Here is a 23,610-nt window from a genome sequence, read left to right as displayed (position 1 = left end):
GGTGGGCTAAATAGGGGGTGGCTCCTGGTGTGTTGGGGGGGAAGGCAGGGAGGGCTCGGGGACCTCCCAAGGTCTCTGGCACCTCTGTGATTCTCTGTTTTGTTTGTCTCCTTCTGCAAGTGGTGCGGACCATCAACACCATCCTGCTGCAGAGGGTCATCCACCTCCACAACGTTGCCGGCTTTGCCATCCTGGGCATCCCCAACTACAGGGGGGCTATTCACAGCCCCTGCATCTCCATCCGAGCCCCCGACCACCGTGCAGCACAGTACATCGACCAGAAGAGATATTTGTGATGGTCCTGCAGGCCCTGGTCAACCAGCACAGCCAGTTCTTGGACGCCTTCTTCAGCTGGTTGGGGAAGGCACAGGACACCTGCGTGTTCAGAAACTCCAGCCTCTTCCACAAGCTGGAGGCCGGCACTTTCTTCCCCGAGTGCACCGCCAGGGTGGGGGATGTGGACATTCTGTGTTTCTGATCATTTTCCATTTTTTTTCTGTGTTTTTAATGTGTTTCCCACATTATAACTCTTTTGGTTCATTTTTTCTCCCTCCCACCTTTTCACTACTGCAGGAAAAGATAGAGGCAGAAAAACTGGACAAAATGGGGAATTTTGAAGAAAAAAAGAAGGAAAATTAAAGGCAAAACCCAGATTGTCTAGGAATATTTTTCAAATAAAATATTTTCACTGAAAAAGTTTCAAGGCGCTCCAATTGTGTTATGTCTGGAAATCCACAGGCCTGTTGGCAGAGCTGTGACACACACATTTCCCTGGGAGTTGGGGGGGGGGGGGGAACCCTCTCTCTGACAAGAATACCAGCTCTTGGCCAAAGCACTAGGCGAGGTTCATTGGCCACAGTGAATACAAGAGGATGCTGGGAACTGTGGGTTCTAGCTCTGGGTCTAGGAGATTAGAGGAGGCAGGACACCAAGGACTCATCCTGAGCTGTGGGAGGGGAGTGGGGTTTAGTGGGTGGATCTGAGGGGGTCTAAGGAAGGACTCCTGAGGTCTGTCCCTGGGAAGGGGAGGGTGGATCTAGTAAGTCCCAGCCAGGGATGGGGCACTGGATTGCTGGGTTCTACACACAGCTCTGATGGCCGGGGGTGGGGACAAATGGATCCCATTGGTGTAGGTGGGGGAGTCAGGTCTCCTGGCCGACCCCCCTCCTGGAACCCTGCTTTGGAGGGGAGGCTAACCCACTAGCCCCACCCTTTGTGCTCAAAGCCCCATGCCAGAGCCATGAACTCTCGAATCCCGGGAAAGGAAAACCTCCTGAGGGACAGGGGACGGGCGCTTAAGGCGCTAGGCTGGGAGCTGCAGATTTGGGTTCCTGGCTCTGACCCCGATGGAAGAATCTGTCCATCCTCCTTGGGAAAGAGTTTGGGGGGGTTCTCCTTGCTCAGCTGGGTAGTGACCCAACGTGCCCTCAGCCAGGCCCCTGACAACTCAAATTCAAACAGACTCTGTCCAACACCCCCTGGGAAAGTCACTCTTGGAAACCTCTCATGGGGTCCCCTCTGCTTAGCTTTGGGCACAAGTGGGGCTGACACCTGAAGTCAGTGTAACTAGGATAACTGGATGGAGTTCTGCAAACAAAAGAAGAAGTTGCCTCTTGGATCAGAGCCTGCCTTTGCTGCCTATGGGCCAGTTCCCAGCGAGCGGAGACTCGTCTCACCCTGAGCTGGCTGAGAATGTGTCATCTCCCTAACAGGAGAGACTTCCTCAGACTTTGTTAATTAGTGAACTCAGTTCTTGGACCCAAGGAATAAAGACACCCACCTTTCTCTGCAATCCTCTGGTGCCTCCCTCATAGAATTCTGTCCCTACAGCCCCTGCCTGAGGGCCCTGGTCCGTGCCTGGGATTCCTAGGGGCTGCTGCAATAGAAATTATAAATCATATCACAGGAGGGAGGGAACGTTTGGAGGAGGCAACATGTTCAAGTTGGGACAGGTGGGAAAACAGAAAAATAGTTTCATAAATATACGGACATTGCAAATTTGCTACCCCTTGGTAGGGTTCATAGGCTTTTACAATATTTTTTCAACGATTTTATAGAAAATGAGTGTTTTGGATAATTTTAGGGTTTTTTCGGTGCTTCTTTCACCACATTATTACTCTGTCAGCTCACTTCCCCTCCCCGTTTTTATTACTGTAAGAAAAGGGAAAGGCAGAAAATTCCTGGCCTTGGGAGAGGATCCAGCTGTGAGAAGCCTTGGGTGTCAGTTCTCCTAGGCTTTATTTCCAGCTGTGTCTCGGCTGGTTAACTGCAGGAAGTTTCCAGCAGGGATGCTATGAAGGAATCTATGCAGGAACAGAGCCCTTCATGGGTTTGAGAGCAGGTTTCTCTCTCACCAGCCAGGCCTAGGGAGGGAGTGTCAGATCCTCCAGAGATGCCGGCTCCAGCCTCCCTGTCTCTGAATGAGCAGGCTGGCCTCAGTACATTCAGTAACAACAAGTCTGGAGAGGAAACGGCATCTACAAACCCGGATGAGACCAGCTCCCCTGTTGGCTTATGCGCCCAGTGCGGGCAAGGCCTTGGGTGTTTCGCCACTGGGCTGTGAAACCTAACAGGGTATTTTTGTGGTTGTTTCCATGGGGGTTCATGGGGCCTGGCATTCGTGAGAGCTCCCCCCTGCCATGTTTACAAAGTTGGGGCATGTCAGAAATATGAGACAGGGATACAATCATAGAAAACGAGAACTGAAAGGAGCTCAACAAGTGGAACCCACTGCCTTCACAGCCGGACTAAAGCACCATCTAGATCAGTTAGAACATAAGAGCAGCCAGACTGGGTCCGACCAAAGGTCCCTCCAGCCTAGTGTCCCATCTGCCGACAGTGGCCAGTGCCAGGTGCCCCAGAGGGAGGGAACAGAACAGGGAGTCCTCACATGATCCCGCCTCTGTCACCCATTTCCAGACAAACGGAGGCTGGGGACACCATTCCTAGCCATCCTCGCTGATAGCTCCTCTTAGACTCCTCTTTTCTAAGCTGAAAAGTCCCAGTCTTTTTAATCTCTCTTCATATGGGACCCGTTCCAAAGGGGAAGGCAGAAAACTCCTAGGCTGTGTCTAGACTGGCAAGTTTTTCCGCAAAAGCAATTGCTTTTGTGGAAAAACTTGCCAGCTGTCTACACTGGCCGCTTGACTTTCCTCAAGAACACTGACTTCCTACTGTCTGAAATCAGTGCTTCTTGCGGCAATACTATGCTGCTCCCGTTCGGGCAAAAGTCCCTTTTGCGCAAAGCTTTTGCGCAAAAGGGCCAGTGTAGACAGCTCGGATTTGTTTTGCGCAAAAAAGCCCCGATGGTGAAAATGGTGAACGGGACTTTTTTGTGCAAAAGCGCGTCTAGATTGGCACAGACGCTTTTCCTCAAAAAGTGCTTTTGCGGAAAAGTGTCCGTGCCAATCTAGACGCTCTATTCCGCAAATGCTTGTAAACTTTTCCGTTAAAAGCATTTGCGGAAAATCATGCCCGTCTAGACGTAGCCCTAATAATTTTTGTTCTGCTTTTCTCAACCTTTTCCAGGGCCGATATATCTTTTTTGAGATGAGGCAACCCCATCTGTATGCAATACTCAAGACATGGGAGTACCATGGGTTTATATAGAGGCAATAAGATATTCTTGGTCTTATTCTTTATCTCTTTTTTAATGATTCCTAACTTTCTATTTGCTTCTTTGGCTGCCACTGCGCACTGAGTGGATGTTTCCAGAGAACTATCCACAGTGACTCCAAGAACAATCCAGAATGACATCAAGATCTCTCTCCTGAGTAGTTGTAGCCAAAATCAGCCCCATCACATTGTTGGTACAGTTGGAATTATTGTTTCAAATGTGAATTACTTTACATTTATCAAGTATCAGAGGGGTAGCCGTGTTAGTCTGAATCTGCAAAAGCGACGAGGAGTCCTGTGGCACCTTATAGACTAACTGAAGTGTAGGAGCATAAGCTTTCGTGGGCAAAGACCCACTTCGTCAGATGCATGCATCTGACGAAGTGGGTCTTTGCCCATGAAAGCTTATGCTCCTACACTTCAGTTAGTCTATAAGGTGCCACAGGACTCCTCGTCGCTTTTACATTTATCAACATTCAATTTCATTTGCCATTTTGTTGCCCAGCCACTTACTTTGGTGAGATCTTTTTGAAGTGTTTCACAGTCTGCTTTAGTCTGAACTATCCTGAGCCAGAGCTACCCGGGCGGGGAGGAGGGGGGAGGGAGGGGGAGTGGGGCAATCTACCCCAGGCTCCGGTCCCTGCAGGAGCCCCCACTAGAATGGCTGAAGTCTGAGGTCTGAGACAGGGAGTGCCAGAGTAAAGCCCACCCGAAATTGCTTTGCCCCAGACCCCTGAATCCTCTGGGCAGCACTGTCCTGAGCAGGCTAGTGTCACCTGCTTATTCCTTTCTCCAGATCAGTTATAAATAGATTGAATAGGATTTGTCCCAGGAGAGATGCCTGGGGGACCTCACTAGTTACCTCTCTCCAGTCTGAAAACTGACCATTTATTCCTACTCTTTGTTTCCTGTCTCTTAACCAGTTCTCAGTCCATGAAAAGACCTTCCCTGTTATCCCATGACAACTTACTTTACTGAAGAGCCTTTGGTGAGGGACCTTCTCAAAAGCTTTCTGGAAATCTCAGTCTACTATAGCCACTGGGTCCCTCTATCTGACAGAACTTTGTCTAACCTGCTCTTAAATACCTGCAATAATGCAAATTCCAGAACCTCCCTAGGCAATTTATTCCAGTGTTCAACCGCCCTGAGAGTTAGTTAGTGTTCAACCTAAACTTTCCATGCTTCAGTTTACACCCATTGCTTCTCGCGCTATCCTCAGATGTTCAGGAGGATTGTTTTTCTCCCTCCTCCTTCTAACTCCCTTTTAGGGACTTGTCAGCTGCTATCACGTCCCCTTCTGTTTTCTCTTTTCTGGACTAAACATACCCAGTTCTTTCAGTCTTCCCCCACAGGTCATGTTTCTGAAGCCCCACCGCTGCATGCCAGAACCAGGACCGCCCCCTCTCCCAGGAAAGGGACACATCCTGAGGGACAGGGAACAGGCTCCTATGGCATTAGGCTGGGAGCTGCAGATTTTGGTGCTTGGCTCTGACCCCGATATAAGTTTCTGTCCATTGTCAGCTGGGTAGTGACCAAGGCACCTTCAGCCAGGCCCCTGAAAATTCAAATTCAAACAGACTCCGTCTGACACCCCCGAAAGAGTCACTCTTAGAAACCCCTCGTGGGTTTCCCTCTGCTTAGCTTTGGGCACAAATGGGGCTGACACCCAGAGTCAGTGTAACTAGGATAACTGGATGGAGCTCTGCAAACAAAAGAAGTTGCCTCTTGGATCAGAAACTTCCTTTGCTGCCTATGGGCCAGTTCCCAGCGAGCGGAGACTCGTCTCACCCTGAGCTGGCTGAGTATGTGTCATCTCCCTAACAGGCGTGATTTCCACAGTCTTTGTTAATTAGTGAACTCAGTTCTTGGACCCAGGGAATAAAGACACCCACCTTTCTCTGCAATCATCTAGTTGCCTCCCTCACACAGTTCTGTCCCTACAGCCCCTGCCTGAGGGCCCTGGTTCATGCCTGGAGTTCCTGGCGGCTGCTGCAATAGAAATCATAATCACAGGAGCGTGGGAATGTTTGTAGGAGACAACTTGTTCAAGTTGGGGCAGGTTGGAAAACAGAAACACGATTTCACAAAAAAGAGTCACTTTGCAAATTTGTTACCCCTTGGTTGGCTTGCAGGAAGTTTTTAATATTTTGTCAAAATGTTTAAAGAAAATTAGTGATTATGGTAATTTTAGGGTCTTTTTTTGCCATGTTATAACACTTACAGCTCATTTCTTCCTCTGCTTATGCCTTCAGCCAAATCCAACCAGACGCTATTCAACACTCCCTAGGAGGTTCACTCTTAGAAACCCTCCCTGGAGTTTCCTCTGCTTAGCTTTGGGTCACAAGTGGGGCTGATGGAGCTACCTGCTACCCTGAGTCAGTGCAATCAGAGCTGGATGGAGTTCTGCTAACAGCAGCAGCAGATGCCCCTTGGATAAAAACCTTCCTTTGATGCCTGATGGGTCACTTCCCAAGGAGCAGAGACACGTATCAAACAAACTATAACATATAATCACAGGAGGGAGGGAAGGTTTGTAAGAGACAGACCGTTATAACTGGGGCTGGCTGGAAAACAGAAAAATGATTTCACCAAGAATTGTGATCATTCAAATTTGCCGCCCCTTGGTCGGCTTCTAGGCAGTTTTTAGTATTTTGTTGAAATGTTTATAGAAAATTAGTGGTTATGATAATTGTAGGCTATTTTGGTTTTCTTTTTCCATTTTACAACTCTTCCGGCTCACTTTGTTCTTCCCTCCGCCCCGCCATCTCCCTCTTTGGCTATGTTTAGATTGCTAGCTTCTTTTGGGAGAAACTTTTCTGGAAAAGATCTTCTGGAAAAGCTTCTTCCGAAAGAGAGCCTCCACACAGCAAAAGCGCAACAAAAAAGTGATCTGCTTTTTCAAAAGATAGTGTCCACACTGATTGGATGCTCTCTTGGGCTGTGTCCAGACTCGGGTTTTTTTCGGGAAAAGTAGCCTTTTTCCGAAAAAACTTCACCTGCATCTAGACTGCAGCCGCGTTCTTTCGAAATTAAATCGAAAGAACGCGGCTTTTCTTTCGACGGCGGTAAACCTCATTTCACGAGGAAGAACGCCTTCTTTCAAAAGTGCTTCTTTCGAAAGAAGGCGTTCTTGAATGTAAATAGGGCTTCTTCGAAAGAGAGCATCCAGACTCACTGGGTGCTTTCTTTCGAAAAAGCGGCTTGCTCTTTTGAAAGTTCCGCGTGCAGTCTAGACGCTCTCTTTCAAAAGAGCCTCTTTCGAAAGAGGCTTGCAGTCTAGACATAGCCTTGCATGTAAGCTGTGATTACTATGGATGGAGAGGCCACCAGAGTACCTCAGAAAAAGGCTTCTTTCTCGTAGAATGAGGATTACCGCCGTCGGAAAAACCCCTCTGTGCTTTCTATCTTCTGTCAAAAGAACTCAATGGCAGTGTGGATGCAAGAATTGCTTTTTCAGAAAAACACTGTAGTGTAGACACGCCCTGTATTGCTTCAGGAAAAGGGAGAGGGAGAAAAACTGGAAAAAATGGGGGATTTTATTTTTTTTAAAAAGGAAAATATAGGAAAACCCCAGTTTGTTGAGGAATATGTTTAATGCTGCGGGTTGTTTGGGTTTTTTTTCCAAATAAAATATTTTCCCTGAAAAGGTTTCAAACAGCTCCAGGTCTCAAACTTCCTCCCAAGCAGCTGGAGAGATGAAAAGGGGCTTCAGTGTCAAGAAGAATGCAGCACAAAGGCTCTGATTTATCCTAAAGTTACTCCAGACCCGCTCCTCCTTCCCCAGAGCCAGGCTGCAGCTAGGCGGGTGCATGTGACCTTTGCCTGGCTGAGCAGGAGGATAAGGAGTCGGAGCAGGGACCTGGTACCTGCTCTGCACAGGGCACAGGTGAGACTGTCTCTAGGGTCCGCACCTGCACAAGGACATTGGCCAACAGGGAAGGGCTCAGACCAGAGCTACCGTCACGTCTAAGTGTATGTAGCCTAACACAGAGAAGCTGTGATGCGGGCATGACACATAATGAGCACCAGACGGACATGCATGGAGGTGTCCTTGCGCTGTTCCTTGATTTACTGTGGAGGAAGCTGTAGGCCAAGGCAGGGACTTGCCTACGGTCACACAGAGAGTCTGCAGCGGAGCTGGGAACCGAGCGCAGATCTGCCAAGTCCCCAGGCCCTGGTTTAACCTGACGAGTTAGGCCTCTCCCAGTCTTTTACAGTTCCAGTATTGTACCATTTTGTGTAGCCAAGCGCAGGCTGGGAGGAGCTGGGATTGCTCTCTATGGATACATCCGAGGGATAAATTCCAATGCTGGCATGAAAACAGTGAGCACAAACTGCCCCTGAACATGTTTAGGGTTGAAACGAAGGGAAGGTTTCCAGCCGCCAGAGGAGGGACGTTCTGGAGCAGCCTCCCAAGGGGAGCAGTGGGGGACAAGGCTGCGGAGGGGAGGGCGTGAGGCCCCTCTCCCCGGTGGTGGGGCCCGAGGTGGGCAGGGTGCTAGCTTACTACAGAGAATTCTCCTCCAGGTGCCTGCCCGTTGGCTCTTGCGCCCATGCGGCCCCTGACAGGAATGTGTCCCTGGGCCAGATTGGCAGAGCCCGGGGGCTTTTCGCCTCCCTCTGCAGCCTGGGGCACCTGCAGCGTCAACAGTATCAGTGGTGGGTTCTCTGTCCCTTGGAGTCTTTACGTTGCTATTGGAAGGCCTGAGGAGCTCAGCCAGGGGTTCGGGGTCTACACGGGGGGTATGTGCGTGTGTGTCTGTGGCGGCCAGGGCAGGAGGTCGGTCTAGGGCCGCATGTACAGTCAGTCTATGCAGGGCAGGGAGCAGTAACAGAGGCAAAGCTGGGATGTGCTGGGTACCAACTTGCCAGCTCAGCCAGGCCTCCACTACCCAGGCTACCACGCCTCTGCTGCTATTTGCATGTGGCTAGCTTGGTCTAGCTCGGTCAGCAGGGAATCACACCCCTAGGCCATTGTGTCGACAAAGGTTCTGTTTACACTGGCACTTGCATTGTTAAAACTTGTCCCTCGGGGGTGTGAACCCCCTCCCCCCCCCCACAAATGTTTCCACAGCAAAAAGGGCAGGTGCAGACAGTGCTCCATGAGCAAGGAAAGTAAAATGAGTCATGGCTGTTTTGGGGGGGGGGAGCGGGGGGAGGAGTATTTTCTGCCTCAGTACTTTCCCATTGTTTTCACTGTGTAAATTTTAAAGCTCTCTCCCCTTTGGAAAGTAGCCCCCCCCCCCCCCCCCGATTTTCACTTTTTTCTTGGGCTGCTCTGTCCCTGCTCCAAAGCTGCAGACAGTCGGAAAAGTCACCAAGGGGGGAAGAAGGAAAGAGGAGGGGAATGAGGCCAACTGAAAATTCAATTCTTCAAAAATGATTTGCAACCTAAGTTTTTAGACACGGCCTGGGCAAGAAAACTTATTTATTTCATTCTCTTCCCAAATTTCCCTCCCCACAGTTGAGACAAGGAGGGGAGGGGAGTAACGTTTATTGGCCCAACTTCTGTTGGTGAGAGAGACAAGCTCACACAAAGCTCTTCTTCAGGGCTGGGAAATGTACACAGAATCTATTCTACAGACCCGCCTCTGTACAACGACATCACCCAGTGGTGTGAAAATCCACACCCTGGAGCCACACAGTTCTACTGACCTCAGTCTCCTGGCTCGCACAGCGTCATGATGAAGGGGGGGCCTCTCTGGGAGGTGTATTAATGACGCGGAAGGGAGAGGTCTCTCCGGCGGGTACAGGAGGGTCTCCGCTTACGTGCCACTGCTCTGGTGTCCCTGTCGGCTGCCCTCAGAGCGCTGCAGCTAAACACAAGCGGGGACGGATGGTTAGCGCGAGCAGTTAACACACCTGGGAAGATGGCAGACGACAGGGCCCGTTAACGCTCCTCCAGTCATGGGCAGGGAGCAGAGGGGGCAGGGTTGCCGGCCGGCAGTAAAGTCAGGGACAGCCCATGAAAAAGAGCCAGAACATTTCCATATCGGTGAAAGTTCACAGAGCTTTGGAGTGGAGCTTTGCCCAGGGCAGCCCCAGAGTCCCAGGGCAGGGGCAGAGAGGGGAACTATCCCAGTGGGGGGCTCCCTCCGACCTGCTGCTGGCTGGTGGGGGCTGCTCTTCCCTGCCTCTGGGTTGAGTGTCAGTAGAATCAGCACAGCAGCAACTTTTGGGGGGTGCACACGCCGCACACACCCCTGCTGAGCTCCCTGCAGCTGGGGGGACAGGGGACAGCGAGCTGAGCATAGCAGCCTCCAACAGGTTCCCTGCCAGTAAGTCACAGAGGGGCAGTCGCTGCTGGCAGCCCCGGTCCCAGCTGGGTGAGTGGCTGCTGGGCATCCCCTCCCACTGAACGCTGAGTATTGCTCACTTCTGTCCTGACCTCAGAATGTGTCGGCACAAAAGTCGGGTTCTGTCATTTTTTCTACACTGTCCATAACAATCATTCTGAGCACTTGGCAACCCTGGAGGGGGGGAGGGAGGCAGCTGTGGGGGGCTGTTAGGGGGTTACCGATTGCTGTGCTAAGCCCTAATTGCAGGGTCTCTGCTCAGCCCATGGTTTTTAGTGTGTGGCAAAATTACCAAACATAAGCTCCCAGAAGACTGTCCAATAAAAGTATCAACCGACCCTGCCCCTTGTCGCCTTAGTATCTGGGGACCGACTGAGCTCTAACAACACTTTATCCACCCCATACGCACATTACCAAGAGAAAACCCTAATACTTCCTGCACATAGAAAATATTCCCGGCCTAAAATGGACTTTTCCCACCCAAAACCAGACAGTCGGCTTAAAAAGACCATTTTTCAGTGAAATTACGGGAAAATATTGGGATTTGAAAATTCAGCTGGCTCTGCTTAGGGACTGAAAGATCTGCAAGAGCTGGTACATCTGGGCAGGAGAAAGGGGATAAAATTCGGGGCTGGGTGTTCACAGAGACGCAAACGCCCCTTTGGAGGCTGTTTGGATTGTTACACCCCGAGTTACAGGAATGTTGCGTCCTCTTCCATTCCCTTAGGTCAGTGGTCAACAATGAGTAGATCCGGATCGACTGGTAGATCTTGGAGTCTCTGACAGGGGATCCTGATTGGTTGGGCCAAAAGGCTGTCAAGTGCCGGCACTTCAACTGCCCCTCTACCTAATGCTGCTCATCTCCTGCCCTTTGCCTTGGAGTTGCCTCCCCCGTCCTCGGGAGCCTCCTGCTTGCTGTGCAGGGCAGGAAAGGGAGAGGAGGGTGCTGATGTCAAGGTGCCCCCCCTCCCACCTTGTATCCTGTCTCCAGAGCGGGGGGCACAACAGGACGTGGGATGGAGTTTGCTGGCTGCTTTAGGGAGTGGTGCAGGGCCAGGGCCAGGGCAGGGGTGAGTCTGCCTTAGCCCCACTGTACCACCACTTAGGATCCACCTGAGGTAAGCGGTGCCCAGTCAGACCCTACATCACAAAACTCTACCCCAGTCATGAACCCCCTCCTACACCTCTGCCCTAGCCCCGAGCACCCCTGCATCCAAACACCAACCCAGAGCCTGCACCTAGAACCCCCTCTGGCATCCCAACCGCCTGCCCCAAGCTCAGCTCAGAGCCCCTCTCACACTCCAAATCGCTTGATCCAAGACCAGAGCCTGCACCCCGACCCGCTGCTCCAGCCTGGTGAAAGTGAGGGAGGAGGGGGGACGAAGGGAGGGAGGATGGAGTGAGCAGGGGCGGGGCCTCGGAGAAGGGGCCAGAGTATTTGGGTTTGAAGTAGATCTTGGATTGCACTTCAATTCAAAAAGGGATCTCATGCTTCAAAAGGTTGGAGACCCCTGCCTTAGCCGTTGTACTTCTTCATTCCTCTCCCTCACCCCTTAAGCCAACACCCTGCCCCCGTGAGATCTTTCCGTGACCATCTGGGCCTCCCCAAATCACCCAGCCAACTCCAGAGCTCCTGCCACTGCCCCCTGGACTGGGTGTTGCAGGAGGAGATGCCATGTAGTTCAGGCTGTGTCTACACTGCACCCCGTGTGCGGCGGTGGGGAGGGCGTGTGTAGCAATTACGTGCCACAGTGGAAGGTGTCAGGAGCTACAGGGGTCGGTCAAAGGCTCCAGTCCAGGGATGCAGCAGCAAATGGCTCTGGCAGCTCCCCCCTGCTGGTACCTTTTCCTGATGCCTCCCCCCACAGTGCCTTTCCTGAATGCAGGAGCTGGAGCAATTGCCACCAGGAAGTCCTGTCTGGTGGCCAGAAAACCTCACAGAGAGCTGCAGAAGGGCTTAGGACTCAGGGCTCCTGCGTTCCAGCAGTAGAATCCCTTGTCCATGTGGAACTGGCCTCTGGGGAGGTCGGCTGGCACCGTCCCAGCTGCAGGGCACCCCTGGGTGCTGCCGGTTGGGGCTCCCCTGCTGGCCAAGTGATCAAAGGTGTTCTCTGACTTGTCAGCTCATTGGGGGTGGGAATTTCACATGCCTCTGAGGTCATGCAGCGACGCAAACACACCACTAGGAAGAGTACTGGGTCAACAGAGCCCTCTATAAATATCACCACAACTCGGGCACTGGGTTCAGTTCCACAAGGGTGGAGGTTGGAAGCGAACACAAAGGTAAGTGCTGGTGGTGGGGGTGCATGTGCAGGGGAGGGGGGATTATTTCATGCTGCATTTGTAGTGGGGAAACTGCCCCATGGAGTCCCTGAGCAGTGCTGTACTGATGACAGATAGATGGGAGGGTCTAATGGGAGATACTGGGTTAGATGATCCCGTTGATTTGATCCTGGCAGTGGGGGGGCTGGTGGATTTGCCCTGGCGTGGAAGGGGATGGGTGGATTTGAGCTAGAGAGGGTCTGATTTGCTACAGGAAGGCGGCCAGGATAGACAGACGTGGTTCTGAATGGCAAATTCAGTGGGACAGATTAGCCTGAGAACAGACCAAAGGTCCATCTAGCCCAGTGTCCTGTCTTTTAACAGCGTCAATGCCAGGTGCCCCAGAGGGAGAGAACAGAGCAGGGAATCCTCAAGCGATCCCTCCCCTGTTGCCCATTCCCAGTTCTGCAAACAGAGGCTAGGGACACCATCTCTGCCCATCCTGGCTAAGAGCTGCCAATGGACTTTTCCTCCATGAATTTATCTAGCTCTTTTTGGAACCCTGTGAAAGCTCTGGTCATCCCAACATCCTCTGGCAAGGAGTTCCACAGGTTGATTGTGCTCCGCATGAAGAAATACTTCCTTTTGTTTATTTTAAACCTGCTGCCTATTCATTTCATTGGGAGACCCCTAGTTCTTATGTTATGGGAACAAGCAAAATATGTTTTCCTTATTCACTTTCTCTATACCTGTCATGACTTTATAGACCTCTATCATACCCCCCCCCCTTAGTCTCCTCTTTTCTAAACTGAAAAGTCCCAGTCTTTTTAATCTCTCTTCATACAGCACCTGTTCCAAATCCCTCATCATATTTGTTGCCTTTTTATGAACCTTTTCCAATGACAAAATACCATTTTTCAGATGAGGCAACCACATCTGTATTCAGTATTTAAGAAGTGGGCATACCATGGATTTATACAGAGGCAATAAGATTGACTTTTCTTATTTGCTATCCCCTTTTTAAAGATTCCTAAATTCTGTTTGCTTTTTTTTTTGACTGCTGCTACACACTGAGTGGATGTTTTCAGAGAACTATCCACAATGACTCCAAAATCTCTCTCTTGAGTAGATGTAGCTAAATTAGAGTCCCCATCATTTTAGATGTATAGTTGGGATTATTTTTTCCAATGTGCATAACTTTGCCTTTATCTACAATACATTTAATTTGCCATTTTGTTCCCCAATCACTTATTCCGGTGAGATCTATTTGAAGCTCTTCAGAGTCTGCTTTGGTCTTAATTATCTGAAGCAGTTTTGTGTCTGCTCCAAATTTTACCACTTCACTGTTTACCCCATTGCTAGATCAGTTATAAATAAATTGAATAGGATTGGTCCCAGTACAGACACTTGCAAGACACCACTAGTTACCTCTCTCCAGTCTGAAAACTGACCATTTATTCCTACTCTTTGTTTCCTGTCTTGTAATCAGTTCATGAGAGGACTTTACCTCCTATGCCATGGCAATTCACTTTACTTAAGAGCCTTCGGTGAGGGATAGCAGAGATTAGAATCTGGACTTCACTCCAAAGAGGTCAGTGGCATCTAGACTTGCATCAGAGCAATTAGAATCAGAATCCACCCCAAATGCCATTTATGATCATTTATGTCGACCTCCCCAGTAAACCTCATCCCACAAGGCATACCAGAGAGGTCGACAAATGCCTTTGATGTTGACCGCGGAGCATCCAGACTCCTGCACTGAGCCGACAAAGAGCTGATCGGCACAGGGCGGCAGCCATTTTAATTTAAATGAAGCAGTGATTATTTAAATCGCCGCTTCGTTTCCCTTTGCCTACAACCCTAATCTACATGGCTCCGTCGACGGAGCCATGTAGTCTGGACGTGCCCTGAATACCCTGTGTGCAGGAAGGGTACAGTCTTGTGAGGAACTAAGTGTCTTCATAATACTTCTTTTTGCATGGGAAATCCAGCTTACTTGTAGAGAGACAGGCGTTGTTGCACAACACATGGGGTAGCCAATCTTGGAGAGTGAGAGAACAATTCCCCTTCTCCTTTCTCCTCTCCATTGTAATGAAAGTTCTCTCCCTCATGTAGGCTGTACATGCCCTGTGTCTGGCTTGCCCATGATGGCTTTTTCAGCACTGGCCTCGCAAGAGGACAACTATAAACAACAGGTCATCATGGGGATGGCGTCACTGGTGTCTCTGTCCAAGTGCCTCGTTCACAATGGGACAGACCCGGACAAGCATGAGAAGATAAAGGGACACTGCAGAGATGCCTTGGGGACAATGAAGGCTGCGGAGAAGGCGTTAGAAGCCCACAGGAGTGCCCTCAGTGACCGAATCGGGGAAGGGCACGTCAAAACAAAAGAGCTGGCGGATGAGCAGAAGCAAAAGGAAATAAAGCTCTGTCAGTTGAAGATCCAAATGAAGAACTGTGAGCAGATGAACGTCTGCATCCAAGACCAGGTAACCGTGGCTCAGAAACACCAGTATGAATTGCTGACACTGCTGAGGAAGGCGAGAAGGGAGGAGAAGTGTTTTAAAGCCCTTTCCAACATCACCCTAGTGCTCCTGCCTATTTGCAATCTCCTAGGTAAGTGCATGCTAAGGCCACACCGTCCCATGGTGCAGCAGGACAGCAGACCCTTGTCATCTGCTGGTAGGACGTCATGCTGGCTAACAGCTCAGAGGCAATCAGAGCACAAGGGTCAGCATGTCGCATGTGTCCATCCTGTCCCCCCCCCCCCCCCCCGGCCGCTTCCATGATGGCCACCACCATGGCAGACGCCCCAGGGGTGAACCAGGCACCTGGAGCCGAGAGCCTGAGCTGCTGCCTCGGGAGCTAGAATCCATATTTCCTAGCTGTGGGGTGCAGGAGACTCGTTCTCTGTGGACTGGGCATGAGGAGAGGGTCACAACACCCACCCACCAGTGGGGGTTCCTGGTGCTGTGGGCCCCAGAGGGAACGCCCAGGCACAGTACCCAGGAAAGCTATTGTCTAGGGCTGGGGTGGGAAGCCGGCGTGTGGGAGGCCTGGGTACAAAGGGGTTAACACAAGTCCTGACTGTCCCCAATGGGTGAGCTCAGCTGGAAGGCCCTAGTAGAGACCACAACTCTCATCTCCACCCCTGGTTCTCCCCAGGTTCAACACACGAGGGCCCCCCTGCAAGGTTCCCATCCGAAGCCCATTGGGGTCCTTCTGTTGACTTTGGTGGGCTTTGGAGCCACCCTCAGGCTTCCTGGCAAGGCTCTGGTGTTGTCACTAGTGTCCTCTGGGAGTTCGCTTTGTGCCCCATGGATACATGAAGCATCCAGCCCCCTGACTCACTGCTCAGCCTCCCTTTCCCCTCCAGTAGCCCTGCCCTGGCGATAGTTCACACTGCCCCGGGGCCTCTCCCTGCCCCTCCGCTATCTCTCTGCTTCCCGGCTCTGGTTTGGCCGGCTGCTTCTACCAGCCCTGCAGGGCCCCTCCTCCGGACCACAGCTCTCCTGGACTTCCACCGTGGATCCCCTACCAGCCCCATGGCCTGGGGCAGGGGGATTTCTTCTTGGGGGCAGGGGGTGGCTGCTGCTTCCAGCGTGGTCCCAGGGTGGGGGATTGTCTGGCTCTGGTTGAGGACTGGGGGATGGGGCCTGTCCCAGCTACAGGGTTCCTGCTCCTCTCTGATTCCTGGACAGGGGGACTGGCTGGCTCAGGTGGTGGGAAATCGGACACAAGGCCTGTCTCCTGCAGGGCGTGCCAGCCTTAGGCTTATCGGAGGGATCTCTGCAGCTGCTGTATCCATCCTGCCATTCACCAGCTTCCTTGCTGTGGGCTGTAACAAACTCATGTTCTCTGTGGACTATGCACCAGGGCAGGCCTAGCCTAGCTAGCTCAGCTGACAGTGCACCAACCTCTTAATCTTAGGATCATGGGTCAAGCCTTATGCCATTACATGGGGTCAAGCCTTATGCCATTACAATGCTCTTCTTTTCAGCAATCAATTGCCAAGGGAGGCTGTGGAATCTCCATCACTGGAGACATTTAAGAGCAGGTTGAATAAACTGGAATTTCCCAGCTGTGCCATTTCAAGCACCCAGGTGTAGACGGAGCACTAAAGCAAGCCGATTGGCTGCAAAGAGATGTGACGGCAGGTAACGAGATGTAAAAATGAGAAATAGCAGCAAGAAAGAAGATGCAACAAACACTTCATGCAGCAACCCGTGTTCAGTTCAACGCCCAGTTGCTCTCCACAATTTCACCGGTTGCACTCTCTAGAGCAGAACCCAGCACTTGCGCATCGGCTACTTCCTGGTGCAGCACATCGGGGGGCAGGGCAAGGGGTGCCTGGGGATGTCTCTCTTGCTCTCTCCCCCTTTCTGACAAGTGGCTCCAGCTGAGGCTGAGGGGACCTGAACTCTGTAGGGACAGGAAACCAGGCTGGGTCTTTTCCCAGACTCCCTTTCCTGTCAAAAAATGGCCATTTCATGGCCAGTGGGACGATAGGCCAAGCGAGGCAAAACCTTCCCTAACCCAGGCTGAGGCCCCATCTGGCTCTTGTCCCCAAGGCCCTGCTGGGGGCTCAGATTGGGCCTGCAGCCTGGAGGTTGGGGCTCAGGTCAGCCCAGGGCTTGGGCTAGTGGCCAAGGTTCCCAGGTGTTTGACTGGAACACCTGCTCAAAAGGGACCCTGGTGGTTCTGCTCAGCAGTGCCGCCTGGGCTATTAAACGCCCAGCAGGCACAGGGCTGGCAGGCTCCCTACCTGGAGCCATGTGGCTGCCCAGTGAGTGAGTGAGTGGGGGGGGGGGAGTGAGTGCCAGAAAGAGGGGGGATAAAGTGAGGAGATGGAGCCTCACAGAAAGGGCAGGGCCTCAGGGAAGCGGCAGGGCAAGGGTGGGCCAAGGGCGCTCAATTTGGTGCATTTAGCAACCCTACAATTCAGGCCAGTTCAAGGGTCAGGGAGTGGCTTGGGGAGGGCTGGCCAGCAGCCCAGGATGGCTGTGGCAGCTGTGGGGAGTGAGCTGGCGGCCTGGGCAGCGGGGGCAGGCCTGAGGCAGAAGGGGGAAGGGCTAGCCTCCCCCAAAGACGAGGGGGGGGTCACGTTATGGTCCATTGGCCGTGTTTACACCTGCCAGAGGCATCACTCTGAGGAACTGGTTCAGCCTCTGGTAACACATCCAGTGGAATCTTGCACCTTCGCCTACATTGCCACATGAATTGCCCCAGGACAGTACCGGCCTGCGACTCAAAAGGATACCTCACAGGGCTTGCACTGATTGTTACACTAGGGTGAGCACAGGGGTGCAGTGTGTCCCGGGGCAACCTGCAAGCCAGCAGGAGACACTGGTGGAAGCAGCTCACCCTGCCCCTGCCCAGGTTGGCTTTGCTCAGGGGTGGGGGCAGTGGGGTGTGCCCAGAAGGAATCGGCTTTCAACACAGGATCAAACCTGGGGTCTTTGGATGCCTGTGGAGCATAAGGCAAAAAGCCCAGTTCTGTCGACCAGGAGTATAACAGCTGTGACTAGGTTCCTGCCCCCCTCTCATTTGTTTCTATGAGAAGTTTACATGAAAACTTTAAGGCTACGTTTCGACTGGCATGATTTCGCGGAAATACTTTTAATGGAAAAGTTTTTCCGTTAAAAGTGTTTCCACAAAAGAGCGTCTAGATTGGCAAGGATACTTTTGCGCAAATGCATCTGTGCCAATCTAGACGTGCTTTTGCGCAAGAAAGCGCCGATGACCATTTTAGCCATCGGGCTTTCTTGCGCAAAAAATTAAGGTGCTGTCTACACTGGCCCTCTTGCGCAAGAGGGCTTATCCCTGAGCGAGAGCGTGAAAGTATTTGCGCAAGAAGCACTGATTTTGTACATTACGAAGTCAGTGCTCTTGCACAAATTCAAGTGGCCAGTGTAGACAGTTATCAAGTTTTTTGCTTTTGCGCAAAATCTTGCCAGTCTAGACACACCCTAAATGTGTTATCAAAATGATCAATTGCTGACAATGGAAAGGTTTCGATTTGGAAAGACTGGACAGGTGCTTCACTGGTGTTGTAGTACATCTGCCTCGTGCACCCGTTCTCCAGTATAGGCCTTGGTCAAACTACATCTCCCATCATCCATCACATGCTTCTCTCTTGATGTGGGGAGATGGTGCACCATGGGAGATGTAGTCTGGTCAAGGAACCTGGTCTGGGGAGAAAAAAAGCTTGTAAGTCAACAAAACTATAAATTCCATCCAGCAACACAAATGCTATTTCTGAGGGTTTTTTGTCTGGTGCATTTGGTTTCTGTTGTTTTATTAACCAAATACAATCAAGTACAATAAAATAGAGCCATCAGAATGTTGGGTAATTTTTTAAAATATTTGCAATCCCCCCATTTTTCTTTTTCCAAATAGTTTCGATGAAATTCCTTCAAGAAGCTCTCCAACTGACCGATACGCAGCCACTTTCCCTCGCAGCTAGCATCGTGACCATCATCTGTCAGGTCTCTATGTGGGTTGCACAGAAAGCCATCCTGGAGCTGCAGAAAGCTATCGACCAGTACCAAGTGAAGGTCTCTGACTATGAAAAGGAACGCTATGTGTGTGACAAAGAGAAGGCAGAAATCGAAGAGAAGATTGGAGACATCATGGCCGGACAGCAGAAAATTAAAGAGGCCAGCGATGAACTAGGAAATTGCTTAAAAGAATGGCAGTTAAAGAAGGACGAGCTGGAAAAAGATGTGCTGATTGTGAGAATGCTGACAGAGAAGGTCGACACACTGGAATCATACATCGATGATCCCTCAGACTATGAATTTGTGGTCACAATTTTGGAGGAGATTAATCAGTTAGTGCTGTCAGCAGTGGGAAAGGGAGGGCCGGGGGGCTTGGGGTTCTCTGATAAAGAAGCAATAAAGAAAATAGCTGAGGAACTAAACCGTGTCACTCAAAAGCTTAAGGAGGGTAAGGGCAGGAATTTTTAGAGCTGAGATAAACCAGGGCTGAAGGGGATGTAGCGTTTCAGTGGGCCTCAGCCTGACCCCACTTACACCAGATCAAAATCCAGCCTTGACCCCACTGCTGTCCTTGGGGTCTCTGTGGATTCGCACTGGGGTAGGCTGCAGATCAAAGGTAGGATTGTGGAAATCTATGTTATGTCTGTGTAAGTGAGCGTATGGCTGGTTTTGGCCACACCTCTGTGTCTGCCTCAAGAAATACCAAACATGATTATGAGCTTAGCGACTGACTTTAATACGAGCAGGGTTTTATATCTTGTCAGGTCCACCCTTCCCCAGTTTTTATGGGTAAACATGTTGAAGCTCAATAGAAATATAGTTGAAGCTTTCTCTGCCTTTAATTGAAGGGAAGGGGCATATTGATTGTTAGCAAAGAAAGTTTTTCTCCCAAGTATTTGTGGACATTTGAGTTAAGTAAGTGGCCTCCAAAACAACTTTGAATAAATCTCTCTTTACCTTGCAATCAACTAGGTTACACTTCTGTGGCTGTCTTGTGATGCCACAATGTGACTGTTTCTCCAGTCATCCACACAGTCTCCAAGAAAAACAGGATCAAAGACTACATGGAAGAAAACATTAAATTATTGCTATTGAGGTTTCCATATGACACAGATTGATACTTTGGTAGAATGATGATAATGATAAGCTCCAATCAGATCTAAAGAGTGAGCTGGACCAAATAGTACATTGGACCAAGCTGAGTAATATAAAAGGAAATAGTTTTACAGAGCATGTGATTAGGCTGTGGAACTCGTTGCCTCAAGAAATTGGTGGGGCCAAGAAGTTAGTAAAATTCAAAATGGGGTAGGAAGTTTATATGAAGAGTAAAAATATCCAGAGTTATCAAAATGAATGATACCAAAAAATGATCACAGTGAGTAGGCCTGTGGCACCTTAGAGACTAACAGAAATAAATATAGAGTGTCATGAGCTTTCAGGGACAAAACCCACTTCCTCAGATGATGAGCTGGAGAGAAATAACAGAAACCAAGTATTTTATAAGAGAAAAACAAAAGGGAATCTGTCAGTTGTAGGACAGGAGCTAATGAGGCTAATTAAGTGGGCTGGAAGTGTCCCATACTTAGCTTTGAGGTGTTAAATGCAGGAAAACTGGCTTTCTAATGCAACATCCAATTAATGTCATTGTTCAAGTCAAGTGAAATAGTGTCAAATGTGATTAAAAATCTTATTAATCTGTATCTATATATATGTTAGAGGTTTGTGTCTGTCTGTGTGTCTGTCTATGAGTGCATTTGATCAAGAACTCCTCCTAAATACTAAGAGCTAGGTGTAGTGTGAACCATAGGTGGGCCTTCGGGTTAAATTTGTGCTCCTGTAGGACAGCCTTGAGGACAGCTAGCAAGAAAATTAAGTGTTCCTTATCAGATGGTCATCACCAGCCTACACTCCCGTTGCTTGTTAGCTGAGAACTTCGCATGGGATAAATAACGTGACCTCGGCTCTCGGTCCCTTGGGAACATTGAGAATGGCATTGGACCAGCTTGCACACACTCGGTAAACAGTTGGGCTGTGTCTAGACTGGAAAGTTTTTCCGCAAAATCATCTGATTTTGCGGAAAAACTTGCCAGCTGTCTACACTGGCCGCTTGAATTTCCGGAAAAGCACTGACGATCTCATGTAAAATCATCAGTGCTTTTCCGGAAAAACTATGCTGCTCCCGTTCGGGCAAAAGTCTTTTTCTGAAAGACTTTTGCGCAAAAGGGCCAGTGTAGACAGCATAGTACTGTTTTCCGAAAAAAAGCCCCGATTGTGAAAATGGCGATAGGGGTTTTTTTGTGGAAAACCGCATCTAGATTGGCCACGGACGCTTTTCCACAAAAAGTGCTTTTGCGGAAAAGCATCCTGCCAATCTAGACGTGCTTTTCCGAAAATGCTTTTAATGGAAAACTTTTCCGTTAAAAGCATTTCCGGAAAATCATGCCAGTGTAGACATAGCCTTGAAGCATAAGACCTGCTGAGGGATCTGAACCTCAGAAGGTGCCCTGGATCCTCCAGCTAGAGCCACATCCACTGTGGCCTGGTACGAGGTGACCAGAACGGGACTCCCTGCAGACTTGAAGGGGTGTAAGCATTTCCAAGTGCCTGTTACTCACTTAAATGCATTGCTTTGCCAATGCTAATTATTTGGATTAGTTTGTAGTAGCTGTGTATCTGGTAGTACTAAGCCTATACAGGTAGTGATGTAGCAAGATTTGTATTTTGTAGTAGCTGTGTAACCATTTGGCAGTATTAAGTTTGTACTTGTAGTGAGATTAATAAATGTAACTATCTATCCCTAAGCAACTCTATCTTGAAGTGAATCCACACTCCTGTTGGGCCCTGGCCCTGTCACTTGACACTAGGATCACCAAGTTCTGTCTAGACTGCATCCCTCTGTAGGCAGAAGGATGCAGATTAGGCAGGTCGACATTGCAAAGGAGGCAGGGCTTTAAATATCCCATGCCTAATTTGCATAAAAATGGCCACTGCGTTTTGCCGATTCAGTATTTTGTCAGCAAAAAACAGCAGTCTAGAGGAGGATCTGTCGACAAAGAAAGCCTTTTTCAACAGATCCTGTAAACCTCCTTGCAGGAGGCATGAGGAATCCACCGAAAAAAGCTTTCTTTCTCGACAGATCCCCCTCTAGACTGCTGTATTTGCTGACAAAGTGCTGAGTCGGCAAAGCATGGCAGCCATTTTTATGCAAATTAGGCACGGAATATTTAAATCCCTGCCTCATTTGCAATGTCAACATGCCTAATCTGCCTCCCCCCGCTGACAGAGGGATGCAGTTTAGACATACCCCAAATGTGGCATGCAGCTTTCTCTTCTCCTAACTTAAAGCAAGTGTGGGTGTGCTGGGAAAACGGGATGTGCCTGGAATGTGATGGCTGTGCCAGGAAAACGGGAAGTGCTGGGAATGGGACTGTTTTCCAAGACATGGAAAGGGGGGGGGCTGGGCTGTAACTCAAATCATGCCGGACCACAGATGTTGCCGGAGCAGAGAGTGCCAGACAAGAGAGGTTCACCCTGCAGTAGCTTTCCCCCCACTATACAGGTTTGTAAAGAGCTGGAGATCTGCATGAACAGGTGGAAGTGAAAGGGAATTATTCCTGCTTGTTCTTATTTCTCCTTGGCCCGAGACAAGAGTAGAGATGTGCCGGGATGTACATCAGCTCTTCAGAGACATACAGGCAGCTGACGGTAGTTCTACCAAGCAAGGACTTATGGCAATAGCCTCATTACATGAGCAGTATTGAAAAGTTGCTTTTTGTGGTTTCCGATGGAGCGCCTGCTATTTATAGACCCAAGGCCGGGTGTGCAGGTTTATTGAAGCACATTGCTCTGCGACACACGCTGCACTTACACGGGGAGTGCAGGAGAGGGCGCCCGCATGCAGACGGTGCGCTACCGATACTGAAATGCTGCTTTGAACATTGCAAGTTTCCCACCTCACCTGGCCCTTTGGAATGACTCCTGTCCAGCTGTTGGCCATGACCGGCCTTCTGACCTGCCAACGGAACTGTGCGGAGGGCTGGCTGATCCTTTGTGTGCTGCAAAGAAGAATGAAAAGGGATGGTCAGCTTTGGAAGCGGCTTCCTGACTCCCGTTTCCTGGAATTGGTAGCTATTTTGCCCTGCTGGTGATCCAGGTGGGCACCGTGCCGAGGGAGGGGAACTGTGCTCCAAGGGGTGTGAAAAAGAAACAGTTCAAGTAACAGCCCCTCAACACCTCAGTCTGGCTCTGCCCCTGACTTATGCTGGGTTCGGCCTGTCCTTCCCCTCACAGAGTGTTGGGCAGCTGGCTGTCAGGCCCCGCCTGTGGCTGTCTCGGAGCCAGGGTGGAGCTGCAGCTGTTGTTCCTGTGGAAGCAAAAGTCTCCCTTTTGTGGGAAGTGAAACTCTGTAGCTTGGCTAAATTCCTAGTGCATCGGGGGTTTTCTTCTCCTCTCCTCAGCACGCCGGGCTCACGCTCAGCCCTCTGGCGCCTCTCACACACGCTCCATAAGGAAAGGTCACTGACCCGCCACGTCCCAGACCATCCGCAGTGGCTGCCTGGGCTCCCCCCAGCTGGAACAACGACTTATCGGCTCTTCCTACCCGCCCAAACCCGAGCGGTGCCAGCCTGCCCCGCGGCGCGTGCTGAGAGCACAGAACCCAGCGCTCTCCGGTGATGGCACAGGGAGCCCCAGGCGGAGCTGCTCTGTGTGTTTGAACCAGCGTCACCGTGCTGAAGTCGGTGGGGGAGGGGGAGTCCTGCAGAGACTTTGCATCCCATCCAGGCAACAGTCACTTGAGGGGGTGGCGTGAACACACTGGACCCTGAGGTTGACTTTGAGGAAACCGGTTGAAGTCAAGGGATACCTCCGTGAAAAATCTGAACAACCATTTAAATTAGCTCCATCTGCAGGTAAAATCCCAGAACACTAGGAAAGGA

The 23,610-nt window shown here is 50.5% G+C and overlaps 1 protein-coding gene and 1 long non-coding RNA gene across 4 annotated transcripts in view; one reads left to right on the top strand and one right to left on the bottom strand.

Annotated features, from left to right (window-relative positions):
• Positions 1 to 1,796: 1,796 nt before the first annotated feature.
• The window catches only part of LOC112545647 (uncharacterized), a 37,832-nt gene continuing 16,018 nt past the window's right edge, over positions 1,797 to 23,610 (bottom strand). For both annotated transcript variants that reach the window (XR_012900235.2, XR_016347431.1), the window contains exons 3-6: positions 22,632 to 22,728; positions 9,271 to 9,431; positions 5,508 to 5,604; positions 1,797 to 1,876 (exon numbers count right to left, since the gene is read on the bottom strand). This is a non-coding gene — a long non-coding RNA (uncharacterized LOC112545647). The remainder of the gene's footprint in view (positions 1,877 to 5,507; positions 5,605 to 9,270; positions 9,432 to 22,631; positions 22,729 to 23,610) is intronic.
• Positions 12,143 to 20,373, top strand: LOC102460106 (uncharacterized). Of its 2 annotated transcripts, XM_089771743.1 has the most exons (4): positions 12,165 to 12,194; positions 13,663 to 13,764; positions 14,289 to 14,789; positions 18,573 to 20,373. In XM_089771743.1, the coding sequence occupies exons 3-4, from the start codon at positions 14,318 to 14,320 to the stop codon at positions 19,139 to 19,141; spliced, it is 1,041 nt and encodes a 346-aa protein (XP_089627869.1). In that variant the 5' UTR covers positions 12,165 to 12,194; positions 13,663 to 13,764; positions 14,289 to 14,317; the 3' UTR covers positions 19,142 to 20,373. The 2 variants fall into 2 exon arrangements, with proteins under 2 accessions (XP_089627868.1, XP_089627869.1); XM_089771742.1 differs by lacking the exon at positions 13,663 to 13,764 and having other exon boundaries at positions 12,143 to 12,194.

Source organism: Pelodiscus sinensis, chromosome 19 (assembly GCF_052426305.1).
Source record: "Pelodiscus sinensis isolate ZL-2025 chromosome 19, ASM5242630v1, whole genome shotgun sequence".
In the NCBI taxonomy this organism is placed as follows: domain Eukaryota; kingdom Metazoa; phylum Chordata; order Testudines; family Trionychidae; genus Pelodiscus; species Pelodiscus sinensis.
Note: the sequence above shows the minus strand (reverse complement) of the source record. Positions and strands in the feature narration are given on the sequence as shown.